Raw genomic sequence first — 26,260 nt, forward strand, 5'->3', positions numbered from 1 at the left:
CTTTCATTTTACTTAGGCAGGGTCCCTCACAGAATAAAGCAGCAGCATTGGAGGACACCCTCACCTATTTTAGAACACTTTAACACACATCTACATGTAACTAGGCTCCACACACCTACATGCACCCTTACGGCAAGGAACAGAAGATCTCTGAAAAAGAGCCCCTTTAAGGGTGCCCGTCCGGCATTGCAGCGCCAACCCGACGAGGAGCAGGCTCAAATGATGAAGCATGACACCTAGCTTCCTGGGTGTGCGAGATCCCTAGTTCCGAAAGGAGGATTCCCCCTCCTTCACTTCCTGTAATTTATTTGTCAGACTTGACTAAGTATGACATTTTTGGTGTGATTAATCACTACACCAAGGAACTTCGTACTCCTTTCTTTGTTAAGAACCTCAATTATAGACCCATTCCTCTATTGCCTGGTGTCAGTACAATTTTAGAGAAAATTATCAATAGGTACATCACAGATCATCTTGAAACCAACAACATTCTTCATTCTACCCAGACAGGTTTCTGTGCTGGCTGCCGCGCAGAAACCGCTCTTTTGGGGCCACAGAGTAACTCAAAATGATAATGGACCAGGGTAATGGATCAGCAGCACGGATACTCCTGAGTGCCTCCTTTGATAATATTTCCTATGATTTTCTTCTTCATTGACTGGTTATCAGATATCTTCTGCTCCTTTGGTGTTAAGATGGTATCTTAGGCAGACAATACCCAGCTGATTGTAAAACTATCACAAGACATGGATTCTAGCTACATAAGACTCAACTGCTGCTTAGAAAATGTGTCTAAGTGGATGACAGTTCCTTGAAATTTAATGGTAAAAAAGGGAGGTTTTGGTATTTGGGAACAAGTCAAAGCTCTGTGATCAGATCATCTGGCCATCTTTTCTAGTAGAACGTCAAGTTCGGAAGACAGAAGTATAGAGCCCAGGGAGGATCCTGGACAATCAGCTAATCATGGCCACCCAAGCAAAAAAGGAGGCTGGTAGTTACTGATCTATCACACCCTGATTATGGCAATTTACTTTATGTAGGTAGTCCAAAGTCAGTGACTAAAAAACTTCAAATTATTCAGAACACTGCTGCCTGTTAGGTATTCCAAAAACACAATCAACAGGTGCTGCACTCAAAACTCTTCACTGACCATCCTTAGATTGCAGGGTACAATTCAAAACTCTATATATCATACATCGGGCAAAACACAACACAGGTCCCTTTGTCCTTTAGCAATTGGCCACTGCCTACCATGCTAATATGGACCTGAGGTCAAACACCCATGAGCTGCTCCATGTCCTTAGATTCAAGAGAGCTAGGAGTGGAGGTCAGTCTTTAACTTACCTACCATCCAAACTCTGGAACGCTCAGCCTCAGATTTCAGGACAATTTCTTGACTTTAAGAACAAAAACTGGGGACGTATCTCTTTCCTTAATTCTTTTAACTCTTTTATTCACTCAGTCCAACCACTCCAATAGATTAGGGAAGCCCTATGTTCAAGTAGCCATGTGCATTACAAAATTGGTAAATAGAATAGAATATCAATTCTTCTGGATTTGCATTGTGTAGAATCTAGACAGGTAAGCAATAATATATGCCCAGATTAGTTTGTTTTACTTGTGTGCATTCTGACCCAAAATGTAGGCCAAACAAGTGAAGTGCTAGGGTTGGGTGGTGTGACGGTGGTTAGAGTGTTCAGTTATTTTCTAAAATATTACATTTGTTTGAACATTTCCTACATCTCAGATGGACAGCTGCAGTAGTTTTTCTTTAACAATGCTGTTTTCTGAACCAGAATCACATATGGCTTCCTGTTTCTTTAGTTACATGTTAACAAACTGCAAGGTTGTATTATACTCAAAGTTGGCCCCATATGGAATCAGGACAGACTGCAAATGTTCCCTTGGCCATGGCATAAGATTCAAGTTAATAAAGTCATGGTTGTAAAATATCCAGAGCGTGAATGTTTTCGAACAGAACTGGCAATCTGAACCCAAAAAAATGCAGGGAAAAACACGGAAAAGAGCAAATGTAAGAAACTGGAACGGAAATGGCGACACTCACACAGTATACTGGTAAAAGAAAGATTCAAAGATGAATTGTCCGCTTACCACAAAAACATAAAAAACGCACATAAGCTACATATCGCTAATCAGTTAGAGCAAGCGGGGAACAGCTCTAAGACCCTGTATCAGACCCTGAAAACCTATACAAACCCGAGAGCATGCGAAACTGCAGAGTCTACTTCACAGTCGCTGTGTGACAACATGGCTTTCTTTTTTACCCAGAAAATCAAAGCCATCTATCATACAATTGTCATATCTAATGAGACCCTTTCCTGCCCTTCCACAGAACACCCTCCTACTCCCATTAGCACTTCTTATCTCCACTGTTTCCCCTCACTTACCCGGAAGAGGTTACATCTCTCCTAACCATAGTGAAATCGGAATGTCCTCTAGATGTAATACCCTCAAAGATCTCCTCTCGACTATCTAATCAACTAGCTACACCCATCTGCACCATTTTCAATAGTTTCTTAAGGGTTGGCAGACTTCCCCTAGAATGGAAAGCAGCTCAGGTCATACCCATTCGTAAAAACCTAAAACCCCCACTACAGAGCTGTCTAATTATCGTCCCATCTCTCTGCTTCCCCTTCAGAGCAAACTTCTTGAAAAACACATAAACAAAAGCCTCTATAATTGTGTTGAATCCTCTCACTGCTTGGATGTCTCCCAGTCAGCCTTCCGGCCAAAACACAGCACCGAGTCCGCCTTGTTAGCGGTAACGGATAACATCCGAATGGCCTTGGTTAATGGTCTGGCAGCACTTCTGGTGCTGCTTGACCTATTAGCTGCGTTTGACACCATCTCACACCAAATCCTACTGGAGAGACTACAGGACATCAGGGTACAGATGTGGCATTAAAATGGCTAACAGATTTTCTAACTGATAGAACCCAGGCAGTCACATTAGGCACCTTCAGATCTAATACCACCAAAGTTACTAAGGGAGTACCGCAGGGCTCCTGTTTGAGCCCTAGCCTTTTTAACATTTATGTTACTCCCTTGGCCAAGCTAATGAGGAACCTTGGGTTCAATCCCATCTCATACGTGGACAAAACCCAGCTCCTCCTTACCTTTGATAAATCCTGCACCGACATTCAACACATCTTCTCAGAGGGCATGAAGACCATGGCCGCCTGGATGAGTACCAATTTACTTCAACTGAACGCTGAGAAATCAGAGATCATGTTGTTTTGAGAGGCAACCATAAGTTGGACTCCCATCTGGTGGCCGGAGGAGCTAGGTACAGCCCCCTCTCCAAAAATGGTGGTCAAGAACCTAGGAATCTGCATTGACCAGAATCCTACTCTAGAAGCAGACGACGCTCCCACCGCTGGATCCTGCTTCCACACACTCAGAAAAGTATTTCCTATACTACCACCATCCATGTGAAAAACACTGATGCAAGCCTTAGTGTTAAGCCATCAGGACTACTGTAATGATTTGTTGGCCTCGGCCAACGAGGCCTCCCTAAACAAATTACAGGTGGTCCAGAACATTGCAGCCCGATTATTATCAAACGCCTGCCCCCAGAACAGCCTCCATCCATCTTCTTAACAAACTCCACTGGCCCCACATAAGAAAGCGGGTGAAATTTAAGATCGGCTGCATCACTTTCAAGGCCCTCAATGGACTAGGGCCTCTTTATCTGTCTCACAAACTGACCAAGTACACTCCCTCTCGGCCCCTTCGATCTGGATCCAAGCTTCTCCTGTGCAAGCCGAGAATAAAAAAAGGAACGCAAAGGGGGCAAATCATTCACTCTCCTTGCCCTGACTTTCTGGAATGAGCTTCCCTAACAGCTTTGTGACTGCCGGAGCCTCCTTCAGTTCAGGAAGCTTCTAAAAACCCAACTTTTCGGAGGTATCCTAGTTTGGCTACAGTATTCCGTCCTCAGCATGGAGATACCCCTTATGGGGTGATTCGGGCGCTATATAAATTAATAAATATCAAATATCAATACAATATTACTCATTGCTTTGACTTTGAAAACCACAAAATGGGAAACGCTATTAAAAAAAAACACCACATACCTTCATTTGTAATGGCTTTGGACGGTGGATTACAGTTGAGTTACTTGCATATGGATTGATGCAATTAAGAATTAAAAGAGTCAGTGGGATGAGTCCTAATGAATACACTGCTAAATTCAAAATGTGAGCTTTGAACCCGTAGGCCTTCCTTTGAGAAAGAAAATAGATACAAATAGGTTTAAGGGAGACTTAGATTGCTTATAAGTAGAATATGATCACCATGCCTTACAATGCAAAGTACATAATGCATTAGTAGTTTCATAATTAAGTATTAACAATTATTTTATACAGGTTTGTTGACAGTTCGTTGTACAGCAGAAGAAACTTCATAGGGTTAAAATTGTGTAGCTAAGATAAAGAGGGATAAAGGGACACCCAACACTTTCCAACATTATGTGTCCTTTCTGGGAAATTCATCAAATTACTCATTTGTCTTCATACATTGCACCCATGCATATGACCAGAATAAGAAATTGAGAAAGCATGGTGATTTTAAAACGATCCAGTTCTGGTAACTTTTGAAAGTCTATTTCCCCAAGCCATTTGTAGAACCTACTCCTATGCTGTTCTAGACCGCATTTCTCAGTATCATTAGGGAAAGGTACTAAAGATCCATGCATGGACAACCAGGCATACTATTTGTACCTAGGGGTTTGTATGCCACTTCACCACTTGAGATGGAAATCTCTGTATCAAAAAGCGTTCATGTTATCTAGTTACTGTCCTTTTAATTAACTTCTGATGGGAGCATTTAAGGTTAAAATTCATAGGAATTTTCGCAGGTGCACAAGGGGGCTTATTTATGGGAGGCGTATGCCGCTGAAGCGTCACTTTTTTTGATGCTCTGGTGGCGCAAGCCTCTCAATTATATCTATGAGGTGACGCAAAGCCACTCTGCATGGCTTTGCATGCCCCATAGATATGGAGTAAGACAAAGCAGTGCAAGTCGCTGCCTTTGCCTTATTCTGAGTCAAGAAGCCCTTCCATTGGCTTTTTAGTGAGTTTTCCTAAGTAGCACCCATGGATTTTTTTTTTAAATATTTTTTTATTAAAAGTTTTTATATTTTACAGATAATCCAACCAGTATTACAGCACAGTTAATCAAACCATTACATAGCAAATGTTCACACTTTCCATCAGATACTTGTAATTATACATGTGCTCTTTCTACTTCGTAAAACCCAAATATTGCTTACCCTCCATTAACCAGAAGCCACATTAAACCGGAAGAAGAGAGCTAAGCCCCCAGAGGAGTATCCCTTGAAAAGGCTACTAAGCAGTGTGTATGGGTGCAGCTCTAGCCGCCAAACCAGCGTCCATCCCTTTTTTCCATTGTTCTATAGGTCGCCAGATTCCCCCCCCCCCCCACGCTCTGGCTCTACGACCTTTCCTAATATATATTGCTTTCTCTAGATTATAGGTAGAGAGTAACCTAGCAATCCAAATTTGAAATGTTGGCGGAGCTCTATCCAGCCATGCCTTTGTTATGCAGATTCGATAAACTGCCATAGCCATAAACAGAAACTATGTAGGGTGCCCCTCTGCCTCTCCCAGCACCGCCAGCATTATAAATTCAGATGAGATTGCCACCCTCACTCCCAATGATACCTCCATGAATTTCTCGATTGCAACTATAAGGGAGTATAATTGTGGACATTCCGCAAACATGTGAATAATATCCGCATTATTTGAGTCGCAACGTGGGCAAGTTGTTCCCGAAGTGCCACCCCATTGTACTATTCTAGCAGTAGTATGGTATAGAGAGTACAGTGTCTTATAATGTTGCGCTTGTAACGTTGCGAACATAAAACAATACATCCCAAATCTAAAGAAACCTGTAATCCTTCATGGGGGGAGCCTACTTTCCCTACCCATTTTTTGGCATATTTTTCCCTGTCATCAATCTTGAGTACATATAATTCTGCATATAGCTGCCGGATTGTGCAGTGTCCACTGCTCTCTATGTAGTCTATTATCTGACATTGGCCAAATCCCAATGGCCCTTCCTGTTTATTTGCAAAGAAACTTCTCACCTGCAAATACTTAAAAAAACTCCTACCACATAAATTAAATTTTGTTTGTAATTGTTGAAACTAAAGGATACCCCCTGATCACACAAATCCCCCACTTTCTTAATGCCTTTATTCTCCCATTCTCTCATAACTGAGTCCCTAAAGATATCCCCTGGCAATGAGAGGTTTGTAAACAATCGAGAATATCTATTGTATCTTCCTAGCCCAAACTTTTTTGAGACTACTTTCCAGATATTGAATGCTCCTTTTAACGTCTTAAACATTGTGTGCTTAAAATAACTAAAGTCAATTGTATTTAAAAAACCATTTCAGCCTCCCCACCCAGCAGTGCATTATATACATTCGTGAAGGCAGGTCTGTTACCCAATTGCTCAATTCCTCCACCCCCTATCAATCCCTGAAAGTACTGCATGGCCGCTGCCCAATAATAAAGCCTAAAGTCTGGGGCCCCCTAGCCACCTTTTTCCCTAGGGAGAGTAATGTGACGATATGCTCTCCTAATTTTCCCCTGCGCCCAGATAAGCCTATTCAGTATCAGTTCTAATTTATTAAACCATGAATGGTCAGAAAATAGCGGAATAGCTCTGAAAATATATAGGGATTTAGGAAATGTAATCATTTTGATAACGTTTATATGGGCCATCAGAGGTAAATTGTGTATTCTTTCGGTGTTCTCTTTAACTTTTGCTAACAAAGGCTCCATGTTTACCTCTACCAGTCTATCTAGATCTGCTGTCACTTTTATCCCTAAGTAGACTGCCACAGGAACCACCCTAGCATCCTGATATGATGAGAAATTATTTTGTATAATCTGCGTCTTCCCCTTATCAATCGAATAGCCTGAGACTGCGCCAAACACCATTGCCTCCTGCTCCATTTCCACAATGGCTCTCCCTGGATCTGGTGTAATAATAGCCACATCATCCGCGTAGGCGAATACTTTGTATTCCCTACCATGCAGCTTAACTGGGCGGATATTATTGTTACCGGCTAACCTTTGTAATATAGGGTCCAAATACAATGCAAATAAGAGAGGTGATGCCGGGCACCCCTGTCTTGTCCCACGCTTTATCTGTACTGCCTTTGTATAGCCTTTGTTAACCCTAACCCTTGCAGTTGGCTCCATATATAGGGCCTGAATTGCTTTAATAAAACCCCTACCAATGCCGAACCATTCCATAACCTTCCAAAGATAGTTCCAGGAGACCCTGTCGAAGGCCTTCTTCGCATCTAGGAATATGGCCGCGACAAGATCTCCTGCAACCTCCACTGCATCCAGGAGGGTTATCATTTGCCTCGTATGTTGAGTGGTCCCTTTTCCTGGGATAAACCTGTGCTGTGTACTGCTAACCAGGCTCTCAAAGACCCTGCCTAACCTTTGTGCCAATGTTTTGGAGAAAATTTTAGCATCCACGTTCATAAGCGTAATTGGCCTATAGGACCCTGGTTCTAGTGGAGATTTATCTTTTTTTAGTATAACTATAATGTCTGCACCTGCCCATGACTGCGGAACCGAGAGCTCTAACTGTGCCTGCCTAAAAATCTCGTGCAGATCTTTACCCAGCGTGGCCCAAAAAGCTTTATAAAATTCTGCCGGAATTTGATCAGGGCCTGTGGTTTCCCAGAGGGGAGGTTGTTCATGGCCGATTGTATTTCCAGTAGGGTAAATGGGGAGTATAGCTCCTCTTTCCCCTCTTCTTCTAGTGCTAAGTGTGGTATTTCTGCCAAGTATTCCATAATTTCTGTACCTGTGTTAAGAAGGCTCTGATCATACAAGGTTGAGTAGAATTTCCTGAAGACCTCCCTCACATCTTCTATCGTATTTACCACCCCTCCTAACCCATCATTGATTTCTTTTATTTCACATGCTGCCAGATTTTGTCTCATACAAATTGCTAACAGGTGACCTACCTGCTCACTATACTCATAGCATTTTTCTTTTTTGGAGAGATAGTTGCTCGCCGCTTTCCTTGCTATACTTTCACTGCCTCTGCTTTGGTTATTTCAATTTTTAATAATATGTCATCTAATGGATCTTGTTTGGCTATGGCCCCTATAAAAAGTTCTTCTAGATCTGCCAGATCTTTAAGCCTTCTCTCCATCTTAATCTGCTCCTGTCTATTCCCATGCAAAGTATAGCTCAGGGTTTCTCTCCTAATTCCAGCCTTGAACGCATCCCAAATGATACCCGGTGGGCTGTTCTCCTATTAGTCTCCCAGAAGAATGCAATTCACTCATGCATATCCTTAATATATTCCTCTTCCCTTAGGAGCCCTCTCTCAAAAGTTCATGAGTCTTCCTTCTTCCTTCTATTGCAAAATGATAGTGTTAAGACAAGGGGGTTGTGGTCTGATAGGAGCCTTGGCAGCCTTTCCAGCTGACTGCTACCTACCAAAGAGCTGGAAATAAAGAAGTAATCTAACCTGACCACAATCCTGTGTGGGGCAGAATAATACATGCTCCCCGTCCCTGGCGGGTTATTCTGGGCCCACTTATCCACTAATGCATTGTGCTGTGCTAAGTTGCAAATAGCCTGACATGTCCTCTTTTTTCCACCGCCATAAAACCTTCCTCCCATTGTGCCTAGCCCAACCAACCCATTAATATTAAAATCCCCACAGCAGATTACTAGTTCTGGCCAGAGATGTAGCTCCGTATCTAGAAATTCAAAGACCTCTGGTTCATCATCTGTGGAGCCATAGATAGAAACAATTGTGCAAATTCCAGCAGCAGTTTCCCCCTCCACCATTACCCACCTTCCCCACTGATCTTCTTTTTTCCTTTTAACCTTCACCTCTCCCTTCTTGGCTAATATGGCGACCCCTCTTGTTTTAGTACCCTGTCTTGTATGGGCAAGTACTTCAAAGCCTAATTGCTCCAAGATGTATTTATTGTTCCCCTCAATGTGAGTCTCCTGGAGGTATATTACATCTAATTTTAACATTCTTAACATAGCAGCCCCCTTCTGTCTTTTGCCTCCATCATTGAGGCTGCAAATATTCATAGAAGCAACCCTTAACGCCATCTGTATTTGCTAGGTGTTGCCTTTCTTGCACCAGCCTTCCCTCTCCTTTTCCCTAGTGAGATTGATAACAAAAAAGTGTGTCCCTGTGTCCTCTTGATTTGTGCAGTGCCTACCATGCTGCCTCCACCACCCCCCCACCCCCTCCCTCCGTACCCCCCTGAGCCCCCTCCCACTGACACCCCTTCCCCCCCTTCTACAGGCAAATAGGTCGAACATGACCTATGTGTGACTGCTGTAGGTTGTAGTGTCGCTTCCCTCTCCTTCCCTTACCAACCTAATAATTGCTATGCCTCCCTATGGGCCACCCTTACTTGCAGGTGGACCTTTTCCTCTGTTTGTTTGTCCCCTTCCCTGTTCTCCTAGTTTCTCTAAAAACTGACTTGCCTTGATTTCTTAGTAGAACATCTCAGCATGCCCTCTAGTAATGACCTTTAGTCTAGCTGGAAACAGTAGATATGCTTCTGAGCCTTGCCCTTGGAAGGGTGCAATTAGCTGCCTGAGTTTCCACCTTCTCTCCACTGTCACATGGCAAAAATCAGGCCTTGCAAAAAAGGTGACCCCGTTGTATGTTCTTTTTAGTCTGGTTTGGCTTTATCAAAAATTCCCAACAAAAACCAACATTGCCCTAGGCAGGCTATCCTGGTTACCATCCCTTCTCTTTTTAAGTGGAAGTGGAAACCTGTGCGCCCTTTGAATCTCTCTTCTCCCACTGCCACTGTGACTCAGGAAAAGCTCCCTTTAATAGCTTAATAACGTACCCCCTTGCATCCTGCCCTTCCACCCCCTCTGCCAGTCCAAGAATTCTAATGTTATTACGCCTCTGGCGGTTTTCAAAGTCCTCAATCTTCCATTGAAGATCTTCCACCACTTTCTCTTGAACCACCTTAACAGACTGCCATTCCACCAAGTCATCTTCAAGTCTGCCAGTTATTTCCTCCACCTGGGTCACCCTGTCCTCCACTTCTTCGTACTTCCTATTCATTTTCCTGAGTGATGCTTGGATCTTCTTAGTTGCCTGTCTAGCTCTCTGGCTTTCTGTTCTGGCATCCCCCTGCATTTGTTTTAGCGTGTTAAACAATAAATCCATCGTAGCATGCTGCGGGGGGATTCACTGTTATTTCCTGCCACTGCCGCTGCCGTAGGGTTACTTTCTTGATATACTTTGGAGGTAGCAGAGTAATCCCATAATAGCTTTTTATTCACACTAGAGGGAGAGCCACCACCTAATCCTCTGGCACTTGATTTCCTTCTTTTTTGCGTCCTTTTACCCTCTGAACCAGTGAGACTTAGTTCAGAATCTGAGCTGTCCCCCTTGGGGCTCTCCCCTTCACTTGACGGCATAGAATCTGTTTCTTCTTTGACTGAGAAGAATCTGTCCACCTCGGGGAGCCCGCTCCTCTGTCCCCTTTATCCTGGCCACAAGTCTCTCCATATTCTTTCTGCGAATCCAAGCTTACCAGACTGCCCCACTTTGCTTCAGCAATCTGAGTGTTTCCTCGACATGCAATAATGCGTCCATCATTTGTTCATTGACCGGCCTCTCTGTGCCCCCCGCCGCAGCCTCCTCCTCCACTGGGGCCCCCGCTCACCTCCTGCACATTCTCTGTTCCATCCAAGATCTGCATGGTTGCCGCGGGTGCCGCGCATTCAGAGACCAGCTTTGCTCCTTGGAGTTGCCTAGCAACCGCGTCGCTTGCGTCCTCAAGGACGGCTTTCCACTGCTCGGCGTCCTCCAGAGCTAGATGATTTACCGGTGTCTTGAATACCACTGCTGCTGTTATTCCGGAGGGGCCTGGGGGCTTTGCGCTGAAGACCTCAGATAAGGTAGGCTGCCGTAATGTTCCGTTTTTGCTAGCTGAATTGTACTCCGCTGCGATCTTAGTCCCGCGGAACCGCTCGTTTCTTCACCTGTGTTTGGCTCAGGGGGCTTGGCTCTCGACTCCAGCTTCTTTTCCTTCTCTGACTTCTTCTGCTGTGCCTTTGCTGCCGTACTGGCAAGAGAGAGCGACCGCTTACTTGAAGGAGGCATTTTAAGATTACCCCCGGAGTTTAAAACGTCCTTATGTCCAAGCACATTTGTCATGCTGGATGAAGCCGGCGGTGTCTTCTCCTTCTCTTGCCTCGTGCCTTGGGACATAATCCAAGAAACTTTGTAGGTGCTCACGCAGTTATATAGTTTCCTCAGCCGATTTTAAGAGTCTTTAACGTTGTTGTTATCGCCCAGTGTATCCACACCTCTGAGCTTATGACCACCGTTCCCTGGCCCTGCATTCGCCCATAGATCCACAGCATGCCAAGCTTAATCTTCCATCAGCATCATGGTTAGGAGAGGGAGTTTAGTGCGACTGTCCTTTACGACCCAGCAGCGGCCATCTTGCCCAAACCAATGGATTTTGACGCTGCCCCAGATAAACTTATTCACATAAATCTGGGGCAGTGCCAAAACATTACACCTCTCCAAGCTGCTGCATTCTGCACCACACATAGAAAGAGAAAAACCCCTCTTTGGATTGTTTTTGTGCAGGAAGGTGCCCTTTCATGCACAAAAACAATCCTGCCTGCAACAGAGGCACCCTTGCACCATGGTGTAAGGGTGCCTCCTTTGGTGCTAGGTAGCTAATTGTGCACCAGCACAGGGGGAAAGGACGGGATTGCACCGTATTTTGTAATTACAGTACATTCCTGCCCTTTCACACTGGCGTAGAGGAGTGCAACAGGAAGACTTGCGGTGCTGCCCTACACCATTTCCTCATAAATGAGGCCCAAAGCTTAAACATCCTAATGTGCAGGTTGAAATTGAGAGGGCCAGGCCCACACATTCTAGACCTGTTTTAGAATCGCAGGTCAATGTCTCTTTTTCTCAACATGAAAGCATGGAGGGAAGAGAAATAATTAGCAATGTCAATCCTTTCAAGTGCAGTTCCTCTAGACGCATAGTAACCACAGACCACTAATTAAGGGTACTTAATTTATTTCGAAGCTAAAAATAACTGGACATAAGGACACTTCAAGAGGAGGGTGTAGAAATACAAGGGAATCGACATAAAGCCAAATCTGTGAATAATGTTGGGGCAGATTCATAGAACTACCGTAAGATAAAATCCTAAACTTACTACTTTTGATATTCACAGAAGGCATTTAGTAGTAGTAAAGTTAGGATTTTGTCTTAAGTTTGACTTAAGACAAACTTAAGACAGACTTAAGACAGACTTAAAACAGACTTAAGACAGACTTAAGACAAACTTTACGACACGGCAGGGTACGGAACCAATGTCAGCGGGCTCGATAAACCTTGCCTCAGTGCCTCTCTAACCATGGGTCCCACACTGCAACTCTGGGCAATATCTTGCTTAATCTCCACAACGGCCCCCTCGCTGCCAAGGATGCCTGGCTTCACCTTGGGGATGCCCAATAGGGACCATCTCACAGGGAAAGCAAGGACGGGTTCCCCAGCGGCACACAGCGCCAAGAAACCCTGGAGTGAACATGCGCTCTACAAATTCATACTAACATAACATAACATAAGTAGTAAGCATGGGCGGAAAATCCGTTCCGCTCGTGGATTTTGCAGATTTTCGGTAAATTCGCGATCCGCGAACGCTCGCGAATTTACCGAAAATCCGCAAATTCGCACGCAGCGGATTTTTTTTTTTGGTGATACAATTTTGCGGCGTGCAGCGTAAGTTCGCAATTGCGAACATGTAGGTGCGGCGGGCAGCAACAATCTCGCACTCGCGAAATTACAAAATTTGCAATTCTGCACAAGAAATCCACTAGCAAGCAGCATAGACCTTCGGAAAATGATGATTTTTATCAGAATAACTACTCAGGTTGACATTTGATTGCCCTTTTTTGGATTTGAGGCCTTTTGACTTTCTTTGGATCACTTTTGGATTAGAAATCAACTTTCACAAGTAAGTTTGTTTGGGGCATTACATTTGCTGTTCTGCAGAAAAACGAGTTTTGCTAAACTGAAAACACTCAGCAGGTGCAAAAGTTCAAATTCATCATTAGTAACCATTCCCTGTAGTGCTTCCTGACAGGGGCCCCTCCAGAGTTCAGTTGCTAGTTGCAACAATTGTATGACCCTGCTCTGACCCTCACAGCCGGATCATAGAATAGCTACAAGTAGGCCACAAAGGTCCTGGAAAAAAAAATTGCACTGCAACAGAAAGCAAATGACAGATAAGGAAGCAGGTGCCAGACTGGAATTTTAAAACAGTGACACATTAATAAATCAACCCCAAAATAATTCATGTCAGTTGAAGCAGGGCAGGTGTGCTTGCTTTTCCCCCCCATAATCTACAGTGATGATGATGAACCAGAGGGTGGCATTCCATGTCTAAGTTTAGTTGTGCATTTTCTGTTAATTTATTTTTAAATGTACTGATTACCATTTTTCAATTCCCTAAATTTGTAGGACAATCATGATAGTTTTTATAATTTAATTTTCAGTATATAACATTATGTAACACTTTATTAGGATTTGCTTTTCAAAAAGTATTGCAAGTTGTTGGATCTTTCTCTCTCTGGAGGGTCGCCCTCAAACCTTTTGTTTTCCTCCCCTATTTTTGCTGGTCTTATTTTTAGGACTATGTGAACTCTACCACTGCTATCCAATTCTAAAGTGCAAGTGCTCTCTCCTTAAAACATAGCAAAATTGACTTATCCCAAACTGGCATATTTAATTTACTTTTAAGTTCCTAGTAAAGTGACACAACCTGTGCCAAGGGATTGTAAATTAAATGCTATTAGTGGGCCTGCAGCACTGATTGTGTCACCCACTTAAGTAGCCCTTTAAGCATGTCTCAGAATTGACATTGCAGCCTGTATGAGCAGTTTTAACTCCCATTTCAACATAGCAAATTAAACTTTTTGCAAGGCCCAAACCACATCTTTTTATACATATAAGTCACCCCTAGAGTAGGCCTTAAAAACCCTAGAGAGCAGCGTGTAGTGTATTTAAAAGATAGGACATATACTTTTAAGTTTTACATTGGCTGGCAGTGGAAAACTCTTACATCAGTTTTTCACTACTGTTAGGCCTACCTCTCCGATAGGATAACATTAGATCTAACTTATTACATTTAATAAGCTATAATTTCCAAATGGCAACTAGTAACCATGTTTGGTGTCTTTGAAATTGTAATAAAATATCCTAACTTATGGTAAAGTCCGATTTTAAATTACAGTTTTGAAAATGCCTCTTATTAAAAAGTTAATGAGTAGAGGTAGCGAGTGCACACCTTCTCTTTTTTGGGATTATTCCCAAACAAAGAAGAGAAGGTGTGCACTCACTACCTCTACTCATTTGCATTGCAACACTACGTCCAAAAGCGTAGTTGCACCCCAGAAGAACACACATGGATTAACTCGAGCACAACAAGGATCACTTTGGAGACAGCATGATAGTATATCATCACGAGCGGACCATCGACAAGAGCTATTCAGTTTGGATTACACGAAAGTCATTATACATGAAGGATTCTGGTTATCATTAACGGACTAATTCAGTTACATAAACAATTTCACAATTGTGCACGATTTTGATGTCCAAGTTGATGATGATTTTTCACATGATTAGGCAAATGTGCTTTACTTTAGTTTGGTTTTTAGTTTGTGTTTACTTGAGAGGTGCACTATGGGTATGATAGGCACGAGTCAACTATTGTTGGAACTACTACAAATGGCTGGTCACGGGGTTAGTTTTATTAAGCACTGATAGGCTTTAAGACCGAGTAGCAAGAGTGGAAAGCTGTAGATGATATCAAGACAGAGGGAGTCAAGTATAAAAAATACCGGCCAGCATGGCAAAATGATGTAAAATTAATTATGTTCCCCCACAGGAATGTTGTGAATGGGTGGGAGCACGGTTTTGTTCTGTTTTAGATTTAAGAGAACTAGTTTGCATTAGGGGAAAGGGTGTTTATAAAGGGTTCTGTTGGAAATGCTTTTCTAGTGCACTTATAATAATAATAATAATCCACATTTGTAAAGCGCACAATCACCCGCAAGGGTCTCTAGGCGCTGGGGGCCATCGGGAAAATTAAGCAAGCTATTGCCCAGAGTCACATGGTGCTGGGCTAATCTGCCGCCGGTACCGGGGATCGAACCGTGATCCCCAGATTCCGGAGTCAGTCGCCCTAGCCGCATCGCCACACATCTTACATTTGGTAGCGATAATAAAGGGGATTCAAGTCGGGACTTCAGGGATGATAAATGGTTGTTATGGTTGTTATATTTATAATTGAACACACGCAGAAAATGTTTTTTATCATATGTTCATGTAGTTCTTTCTGATTCATTTTTAGTACCCCTGACGAAGAACTTCAATAGTTCGATATGCATTGGGTGGTTTTTTACGATGCCGGCTTAAACAGAATGTTGAAAGCACGTGTCTTTGTACAAGCTTTGGCAACAAACGACATTTAAAAATGCAAAATAAAACATTCTAAGTTATCACTGCTGCCTCCAGAGTGATTTAAGGAAGTATGGATAAAATAATGACTAAGGTTGTGGATTACGACAGATTACATGTCAAGACTTGGTTATAAGAAGTGAATATGGTTCACTTTAGAGGGGAGAATCCCCAACAGAAGTGCAGCAGTACGGAGCTTAAAGGTGACCCGTTTTGGCAACTTATTAAAAAGATGGCATTTCCCTGCCTTAGCCATTTTTTGCTTCCAGCCATCTCTTGGTCACATGACTGGGTGTAGCTCATCATTGAGCTATGTGTATTCCTCCTAAACAGCCACACACAATAGGGAGCTCAGTTGTGAATGGATTGGCCATCACTCTCAGGACGGGAGGGAGTAGCTCGGCACAGCCCCACTTACACTTGAATAGGCTGTGTCCTACCTGCACACAAAGGGTTTGCATAGTCCCTGTAGTTATTCTGAGCCAGTAAGGGAAGGCAGGTTGCCTGTGAATTGTAAAGGGAAAAATCTACAAGCGTCTCCCTCATTTCATAGGCACAATTGGTATAAATACTGGACCTCAGACCACAACTCTTCAGGATCTGTCTGGATCTGTGGATACTTGGCCAAGAAGAAGGGCTGCTGTGCTGCTGAAGGACTGCCGCTCTGTCGGATTGTTGCTTATTCTGGACTGCTACCTGGCTGTGCTAACCGGGTCCGTGTTGCCCTCTTGCCTGGGTGAGAAAGACTGGACCTGCATCGCTTGAACCCAGAACCACAGAGTTTCTCCAACGATTAGTAGCCTGCCACCAGATCTGTAACCCCAGGGGCACTACAGGCTTCTGGCAACCTTACACCTGGGCTCTGCCATCTGGGACTCTACCCTGCCAAGTGGTGCACCACAGGCTTGAACCTTAGGAAGTGGGCCTGGGGTACTCTGCCTACCTCTGTGGATCCAGGGGAACTGACACATCACCTCTGCTTTACAGCACAAACCCTAGTAGAACTGACATATTACAGCTGATGTGTTGATAGGAACTGCCTCATCAAAACTGCTGCTGAGCGACATATCCTCATCGCTGGCCCCAGCATTTCTCGCCAACAGCAGTCTTGACGATGATGTAGGACTTCGGATCAGAGCCTTGCAGCTTCTAGGAACTAATTCATTGCCCTGACTGCTGAATGCATCCTCGACTCTTGACGTTACAACACAAGGTGTCATCAACAGGATCTTCAACAATGATTCAGCAGGACCTCGCACAACAGCCTCCCTGCTTATTGGAACCAATACATTGTTTCAAGAGCATCATGCATCTTCGACGCAGACCCTTGAAATACTCTGCAAACCAGGATTTAAGGTACACTGTTCAGTGGGCCGATCAGGCTACCTGTAACTGGCCTGCGCTCCATCACAGTCAACCTGCACTTGTGACTTTGTCACAGTCCGGTGTAACCAGATATCCAAAGTTGGAGCGTCACAAATTTTGGCACTATTTTTACTAAAATCTGTAAAACGGAATATCTCCTGATCTGCTGGTTGGATTATTGTCACTCTGATCTTGTTTTATTAATTAAACTTGACTTTATTTTCCTAATTCTGTTGTGGGCTCTTTTTGCGATGTGTTGTCACTGTGTTACTGTATGAAGTGTCACACAAACCTTTTACACATTGCCTCTGAGTTAAGCCTGACTGCTCTCTGCCAAACTACCCGAGGGTTCAGCACAGGTCATTTTAAGGTTTGCTTGTGACTTCACCCTGAGACAAATTGTGGTTGCTGCTTGAAAATGGTTTCACACACCTTAGTCCATAACCCAATATCTAGCATACAACCTAAAATACACTACTGTTTCTAAAATGTGTTTCATGTTCTGATGAACTCATTCTTTTGTGAAGAAACAGAGCGGATAATGTATTTGTTTGTTGATAATGTGATTATGACATTTTCAAACCCAATGCTTATTTTTTGAACGTATAATCCAAGTAATTCATACCATTTCATGAGTAAGTATTCTTTACAAACAGGATGAGAGAGAAGTTCCATTCTGTTGTGATGAACCATGGCCTAAAAGTTATACAAACAAAGAACTGAGTTATTCAGAGAAAAAAGTGCCTACCATGCTGATAGACATAAAGCACAAGAATTGCACAATGCTTTTGAGTCAGGCTCTAACTCAGCCCAAAATGACAGAAACACACTATGCCACACTTTCAAATGCCTTTAATTGCTACCTCCAAAAGAAAACACAGGTTTCAAGCCCAAAGTATCATTTATAAAGGCCTTTATGGCAGATTGTTTTACAGAAAATTTACATATTTACAAAAAGAGTGTAGCAAAAACATTGACAATCAAAAGATAATTGAGGGTGATGCTTAGCTTTATATACTTCCCTTGTTGATATTTTTAGTATGATCTTTTGTAGAACAATATTTAAAACTTGCTATTCTAGTATCAAACATTCATGGACAAATCCCAGATTGTCTCTCCAAACTGTTCATCACATGCTCTTAAACTAGAAACCAAGACTAATATTTATGAAGACTTTGCAATGTCTTTGCGTCGCATGGACAGCAAAAAGGGTACAGTAATATTTACAAAGCTACGCACAACCTGATTTGTGTGGCTTTGTAAAGAAATATAATGCAAGGCAGTTGCTTGCACCGTGTTCCGTTACATTTCAATTTCGGATTCATTCCATGGGTGGAGCATGGGCATAGCAAACACAAGGCGATGATGGACGAAGCACTGAGACTTTTCAGACACTTAACCCGAGTCACAGATATGGGTTGAATCCATCATTGTTCTTTAGCTCACTTCGCCACCACAGTTCAGATCCAGCTATATGCAAATCAGTCTTGACCCTGTGCCTCATGGGCACAGATCAGCCCCCAACTGCCAAGCCAGGTCTTCCCTGGACCGGAAACAAGCATCCTGGGACCGGTTTCGGGGTAACACATGCCCATGCATTCACCCAAAGATTTTGGCAAATTCCCAGGTTTAGTAAAGCTTGTGGACCTGAGACTGTAAAAATTCCACTCGTTTGCCAAGTGAAGGGAAGTATCTCTTTCCATCTGTGCCGCATTCTGCAGCGCACATAGAAAGAGAAAAATTCTTCTAAGGATTGTTTTTGTGCAGGAAGGTGTTTCTTCCTGCACAAAAACAATCCTGTCTGTAAAGCAGGCACCCTTGCAATATCGAGCAAGGATGCCTGCATTGGCACTAGGCTGCAAACACAGCGCGAGCACAAGGAGAGAGCAGAAATGCTGGAGAATTTCTGCTTTCTCCATTCCATGTGCCACATGGATGTTTAACCGCTTCGCCGCGGCGGCTTTTCCCGCTGTGCGCTGCATTTTTAAAAATCGCGCGTTACGTGACAAAGCCAGCTCGTCATCCGCGCAGTGCAGGTAACGCCCATGACGAGCTGGCTTTGTCATCCGCGTCGAAGGGGTTAATAATCTGCCCCCTAGATGCCACAATTTGTAAAGTCCCACTCCATCTGACCAATCTACTACACACTACAAGACATGTGGTGGTTTATCATTCAATGTTCAGGGTTCCTTATTGTGAAATTGCCTCCTGATTTGCTATGGACTTGGCAATGACTTTCTTAATTTAAGAAAGTTCCTGAGCACATTTGTTCAAACAGGCATATGGTCAATTCATATGCTCAGATTTAGTTCAAGGTGGGCTTATCTTCTAGGACTATCTTTAAACCTGAATTTTGACAAAGCTCTCCAGTGGTTAGATGCCTGAGATCCTTTATTGCCTCCAACATTCTTTTCTTTGTGGACCGTACTCTTGTTCCTCTCCTCCAAGTCACAGTCCTCTTTTGTTGTTTCACCGTTTTCACTTCACAAAGCTCTCAGTTGCTTATAATGTTATGCATTGTACATAAACTACCTATTTACCATTATTAAGATGTGTTAACAGTACTCTACTCCTAGCAAAAGGATTTTGCTACTAAGCTTGATTCCCCAGAGGAAAGCACACATTCAGACCACAGTATGTTGCTTAGACACATCATGGAATGTGTTACATATTTTGTGAGAATTCACATCACTGTCATCTACTGAAAATTCTTAAAAGACAAAGTTAAGGCCTATGTCACACACCACTCATCAACAACCTTTGCTCAGGCAATGCAAGTGGGAGAATGTATTTTAGAGTAATATTCATGATGGTACACAGACAAAATATTGATTTTTAAATATCGATATACAATAATATCGAAGTTTAAATATTGATGGGACAAAATATCGAAGGTAAGTAATATCGACAGTCTTAATATCGATATTAGTATGATATCAGTAATATCGAAGTTTTAAATATCGATGTCAATAATATCGAAATAAATAACTTCGATGTTACTAATATCAATTTTTAAATAAATTTAGTGTATATTATATTGTATTTATTATGTTTTATTATTTATTTTTAATGTAATTTAATTAAATATTGTCTTTTACTACTGTAGCGGGTTGTGGGTTTATAGGGGAATAGGGTGGGAAGTAATTGAATTATGTTAAATTAATTATTAATTAGTAGGAATTATTAATTAATTAATTGAGAAATAATTTTTAATTAATTTTAATTAATTGATTAATTGATAAATATGTTCTGTAGCGGGTTATGGGTTTATAGGGGAATAGGGTGGGAAGTAATTTAATAACAATTAATTAATTAATATATGTTTGTACATATTTTAAATAATAATTAATTGGTAATTAATTTATATTAATTAGTTAATTAATTAATATAATTTTGTACATATTTTTAATTATTAATTAGTTGGTAATTAATTAATAATAATTATTTTATTACATTAATTATAGTAATTTTTTTATATATAATTTTTTGTTATTCTTAATTAATTAATTGGGAAAAATAATATTAATTATTAAATTAAATTAATTACACCTAATGTGCTAATATATTTACTTTATTGTTATTGTTAATTAATAATTAATTGGTAATTAAATAATAATAATAAATTTTGGGTAAAGGAGTATTTTTAGGGTTCAGGGTCAGTTTTCAGTTTTTGCGTAAAGGGGTATTTTTAGGGTTCTGGGTCAGTTTTCAGTTCATGGGTAAAGGGGTATTTTTAGGGTTCAGGGTCAGTTTTCAGTTTTTGGGTAAAGGGGTATTTTTAGGGTTCAGGGTCAGTTTTCAGTTTTTGGGTAAAGGGGTATTTTTAGGGTTCAGGGTCAGTTTTCAGTTTTTGGGTAAAGGGGTATTTTTAGTGATAAGGGTCAGTTTTCAGTTCATGGGTAAAGGGGTATTTTTAGGGTTCAGGGTCAGTTTTCAGTTTTTGGGTAAAGGGGTATTTTTAGGGTTCAGGGTCAGTTTTGGGTTTTTGGGGTACAGGGATATTTTTAGGGTTCAGGGTCAGTTTTGGGTTTTTGGGGTACAGGCGTACAGGGTAAAAACAAAAAAATATTACTTTAAATCAAATAAATAACATTAAAAAAAATTTACATTAAAATATTAAGTGTTTTATTTATTTTAAATGTATATGTATTCGTTTTATTTTTGTTTTAATATTTGTATTTAATATTTGTAAAATTATATGTATTTTAACATTATTTTTACATTATTATTAATACATTTAAAAAAACGATATTTTTGATTCCGATATTTTTGTACTACGTTATTTTTTTTTCGATATTTTTGTACTTACCTTTATGAAGATAGGATTCCGATATTTTTGATGTCGATATTTTTGTTCCGATATTTTTGTAGTTCGATATTCTGTCTGTCGATATTATGTCAGATATTCATTCATGATAATAGTCACAATATCATGTTAGTCCTCGATAGAAAGGAAGGCCCTGGCCTGGCAGTTATGGGCTGGACTGTTTCCATTGGGAGCAGGGTCAAGACTGATTTGCATATGGCTGGGTTCACACTAGAATGGCATGGTGAGCAAAAAATGGATTTAGGCCCAGATCTCTGTACTGGGGTAAATGTATGACATGTTCTGCATTGTGCCCATCACTCGTTCTTTTTGCATTTGTCACCCCGAGTGGGACTTGGGCCCTGTGCTCTCCATGCTACTGGAATCAAGCTATCCTAGCTGATGAGGGTTGAAACTCTGAAGCCAGACCTAGGATGCTTGTTTCCAGTCCAGGGAGGACCTGGCCTGGTAGTATGGGCTGGACTGTTCCGATTGGGTGCAGGGTCCAGGCTGATTTGCATATGGCTGGGTTCAAACTGGAATGGCATGGGGAGCAAAAAAAATATGGATTTAGGCCCAGATCTCTGTACTGGGGTGAATGTATGACATCATTATGCATTCTGTCCATCAATTCTTCTTTTTCATATTTCTATGTTAGTGTACTTGCAACAGCACATGAAAATGCACAAACACACTTCTATAGGTATTCACATACCTCTTGCAAGTAATTTTCAATCCTAAAACCATACAAACATTGACATTAATTTACTCTTGCTAACAGCAGGGTTGGGTGTGGTTTAGCATTCAAATTGAAAGGGAACTCTATTTTATCCTCTCAGTATTTCTCGACTGTTAAAATAGCCCTACACCCTCTTGCAAAACCCATGTACAGTTATATTTTATATAATGAAGCACTCTATGATTGCCATAGACTTCTTTTGGTATTTCTGAAAACCTTTGAAAGTGAATCTCTTAAAACTGCAGAAATGTGCTTTAAATGTAGGAGCTATCCGACTGGATTCCTGATGTTTCTGGGAATTAGGGGACATATTATCAAGGACAGGTGATACATTATCGCCCCTTTTATCGGCAGGAAACTGCCGATAAAGCGGCGATAATGGCCTTGATAATATGCTCTATGAATTCCAATCGAAGCCCATGTTCACATCTAACATGGGCTTCGATTGGAATTCATAGAGCATATTATCAAGGCCATTATCGCCGCTTTATCGGCAGTTTCCTGCCGATAAAAGCGGATTTAATGTATCGCCTGTCCTTGATAATATGCCCCCATGTTCCTAGGTCTATATATATGCAATTTTTCCTTTTCCTAAGAACTAACTCTGCAGTAGCAAAGTACTTTGTAACATTGCTTGCTACCATATTTTAAAGGTAAATAAAATGATCAACCCTTAGCCAAGATTTCTATTGGAATATAATTACCACATGCAAAAAAGGATCAGAGAAATCCAGGTTCACATAAGTGTTCTTCTTTCTCTGAGCAAAATCCAAAAAAGGCTTGGTTTAGAAGTGGGCCTCTATTGCCCCCATCTAAATCCTGGCAATGCATTATGAAAGCCATTGTAGGATTAAATATTGGAAGCATCTCAATATGCATGTTACAAAATTAAAAAACAAAGCAGATCATGGCAGTGCTCAGTTTCACAATCTCCATTGAGACCACTTAGAAAGTGCTTAATTCTATACACATTTACAAAACAATGTACATGTATTTATAAAAGGGAAGGCAAAAATATGAGAAAGCAAAATATTTACTCACGTTGAGACTGATAAGTGGCTCATACGTTATTCCGACTTCCTCAGTCGATAATTTCTTAAATGAAATTGGACATTGTAGATACTTGAAGTCGTAATTAATCTATCAATCCAACAACACAAATAAAAATGCAATTTTAAAAACAAATCTGGACCATAACAAGAAAGGAGAAATATAGAATTATCTCATGAGTAATTTGGTTGACTTTAAGTATCAACTATTAAAGCACTAAAGCATAGATCTGTTCTTCTAGAGTAAAAGAAAGAGCAAATGTATAACCCCATACATTAGGATATTGCATGATTAAAGAACTGCCCTATATGGGCTTATGCAGGGAATACACTAGGTCCACATATGTGAAGGGAATCAAATGTACAGAAAATTACCACAACTTCATGATTGAGACATGGAGCACCTAGGGCTACGGGAAATTAATTATCTTTATTCTTCTTAACCACCTATTGTGTCACAAAACTGTTTGCCAGTAAGCAAATTAATATTTTTGTAAAAAACAATCAATGCACTGTATTGTACATCTAACATGGTTGTTAACTGAGAGCATGGGACCTATTATACGGGCTGGGGCCTATTATAGGGGCTGGAATTAAATGTCCTTTATAAGACATTATAGCAGAAAACAGGGGTCTCAGGAAAATGGAGTGATTGTTTGAAAAACTTCAGGAATTACTTACTCTTCACTACCTTGATTCTCTCTTCCTCATCCCAATTCTTACATTATGAGTTATATTTACCCAGTACATTAATATTTCCTCACAACCTACACAGCTGTTTTTTTCTTTCGATTATAAAGAACCCGGGCACTCTCCTTGAAAACACCCCTCCTTTAGTAGCACTTTCTTTACCTTTGGCCTAATGAAAAGGAAACTCTTAAAGGAGACCAAGTCCCCAATAGAGGTAAGACTACCCCAATGGGGATCTAAAGGCTTAGATTGCTGACCATTGAAGTTTTAGAATGGAAACACAGTTCTTATCAAAGCCCTCCTGATGAAATTCTTGGATCTCCTCAGGGGAACACACTAAGGGAGATAAAGTTTTCCGAGAACACATATGAAAAGAAGCCCAATAGTAATTAAAAGATGTCTTTGTTAAATTTCTGCTGGAGGCCTGTAAAGACAGACAGGTAAATAAATGGCCTTCCTTAAACTACCTTGCCTCTGAAACACCAAGCTGATACTTGAAGACATGACTGGGAAGAATTAGTCAGAATCAGAGATAGCATAAGGGGAGGAGATGGGGAGAACCCACCCCCTCTATATTGCTAGGAACAGAAGCAGGAAAAAACAGGTCCTTCTCAGCCAAATAGAACCACCATGATGTAATCCCTGCCCTCCCTCTTAATATTCAGTAACATTTCCAAAACATAGGAAATCGAGAAAAGGCATACAATAGGAACTCAGTCAGGGATGAAGGAAAGTATCTACTCCCACTTCTTGACTGCTCAGGAGGCTGGAAAAGAACACTGGAACCTGCACATTTGACTGATCTGTAAGTAGATCTTTCACCGGAGTTCCCTATCTGCGACAAGGGGCCTGTAAAAGACTGGGATTGAGAATATAATTGAGAGCTGGATAAAATACGGGTCAGTTTGTTTGTCTGAATGTTCAGGCCCCCCTGATTAAGTATGGCTTTTAGGAAGAGAAGATTTTTCTCTGCCCATATCACTAGGTCCTAATTAATAAGAATCAGCCTCTGGCATTTTGTTCCAAACTGCCTGTTGATATAAACATTCACTACTAGGTTGTCTGTCCTGATCACTAGAATAGAACCCTTGGGATAGGGAGAAAATACAAGTAAAGTAAAGTACTGCAGCTTAGAGAGTTTGATGCATCCCCTAATCTGCGTGGAGAAACCCAGCTCATTGCTCAACGTCTCCAGCCTCCTGCACTGATCTACAGATCCGAAGCATTGGAATCAGCGCATGGAGAAAATTGGCGCATCCTCGACTTGCAGGACCCACATTGACACATCTCATGACGCATCTTGCTGCTGCAACCAGGAAAGGTGCTTTGCTGACCTGGGCCTGTGTGGGTTCTGTAGCCAGCTGGCTCTTCATCGCGGTTGGCCCGAACTTTGACTTTACCCCAGCCCAGGACAACTGCAAGCAACCCCTAAAATGCTACGGGCTTCTAAGTGCTATTTTTCACTTTTCTTTTGAAATTTTAAATCTCAACGTCTATACATTGGATCTTTGTCATTTTGGTTTTGTGTTCATAATATAATAATCCATTTTTCTAAACCTGTGTGGAGTCTTTTGTGGTGTGTTACTGTATGTGTGTGTCACACATATACTTTACACATTGCCTCTTTAGGTGCCTGCTCTGTACCAAGCTACCAGAAGGTGAGCACATACTATCATTTAGTGTGTACTTAGCTTACTCTGACTAGAGGGGTGATTCCTGCCTGGCCTGGGTACATACCTCAGTCAACCAGGAATACCATTTATAACACTGGTGATCAGAGGTGAGCATAGGACTTGTGTTTGTGTAATGCCATATAGTAACTCATTGTTCACTACAACTCTATACTAAGACCAATTCCAGTTTTTTCAATTCTCCCTAATGGGCCCTTTTGATTTTTTTGCTAAATGATGTTTGACTCTGGAGAAGCAGCATCTGCTCCAGCATCTGATCTTGTTCAGGGTATTCTGGCCCAGTTGGAGTCTTATACTGTGGCTAGAAGATAATTGTTTGCAAGGAGTTTCAGGTCTCTATGAGAGGCTTCACCAGGAAGGTGGAGCAGCAGAGATCCTTTAGGGCCTTGGCGGAGACAGGGATGATGATGACGACCTAGAAGAGGAGCAGTACATTTTTGAGGAGGATGAACTGATTTTGGAGCCTGAGGTGCTCTTGAATTGCCTGTAGGCGGGAGGGGACAGAAACATGCCAGAAACAGTGGTGGTCCCCAGAGCAGTGAGCAGTGTCTCCTCTAGGAACCTGTCCCCAGAGGAGCTGGCAGACAGGAATGAGGAAAGCTGAAGTTGTAGCTTGCTAAGCTAGAGAAAGAGCAGTGTCTGCTTGAAATGGGGAAGGGCAGCAAAGTAGATTATTATTCAGGGCTGGACAGCTTAATTTTAATGAAGCACATACTTGATATTTGTTTTACAGAGCTGGGCTAACACCTAGTGGGAAGCGTTCGAACCCAATCTGGATCCATACAAGAGTCTCCAAGAAAGCATGTGGGGAGGGGACTCCCAAAAGAATGTTCAGGGTTCCACCAGA

General features: G+C 41.6%; 1 protein-coding gene across 4 annotated transcripts in view; it reads right to left on the reverse strand.

The window, feature by feature from the left end:
• Positions 1–26,260, reverse strand: part of TRPA1 (transient receptor potential cation channel subfamily A member 1) — a 913,216-nt gene that overhangs the window by 195,271 nt on the left and 691,685 nt on the right. For all 4 annotated transcript variants that reach the window (XM_086965876.1, XM_086965877.1, XM_086965878.1 and 1 more), the window contains exons 18-20: positions 23,025–23,123; positions 17,564–17,634; positions 4,098–4,245 (exon numbers count right to left, since the gene is read on the reverse strand). In XM_086965876.1, the coding sequence (XP_086822002.1) occupies positions 4,098–4,245; positions 17,564–17,634; positions 23,025–23,123 (318 nt within the window). The remainder of the gene's footprint in view (positions 1–4,097; positions 4,246–17,563; positions 17,635–23,024; positions 23,124–26,260) is intronic.

The sequence above is a fragment of the Lissotriton vulgaris genome, chromosome 4_1 (assembly GCF_964263255.1).
Source record: "Lissotriton vulgaris chromosome 4_1, aLisVul1.2, whole genome shotgun sequence".
Lineage (NCBI taxonomy): Eukaryota > Metazoa > Chordata > Amphibia > Caudata > Salamandridae > Lissotriton > Lissotriton vulgaris.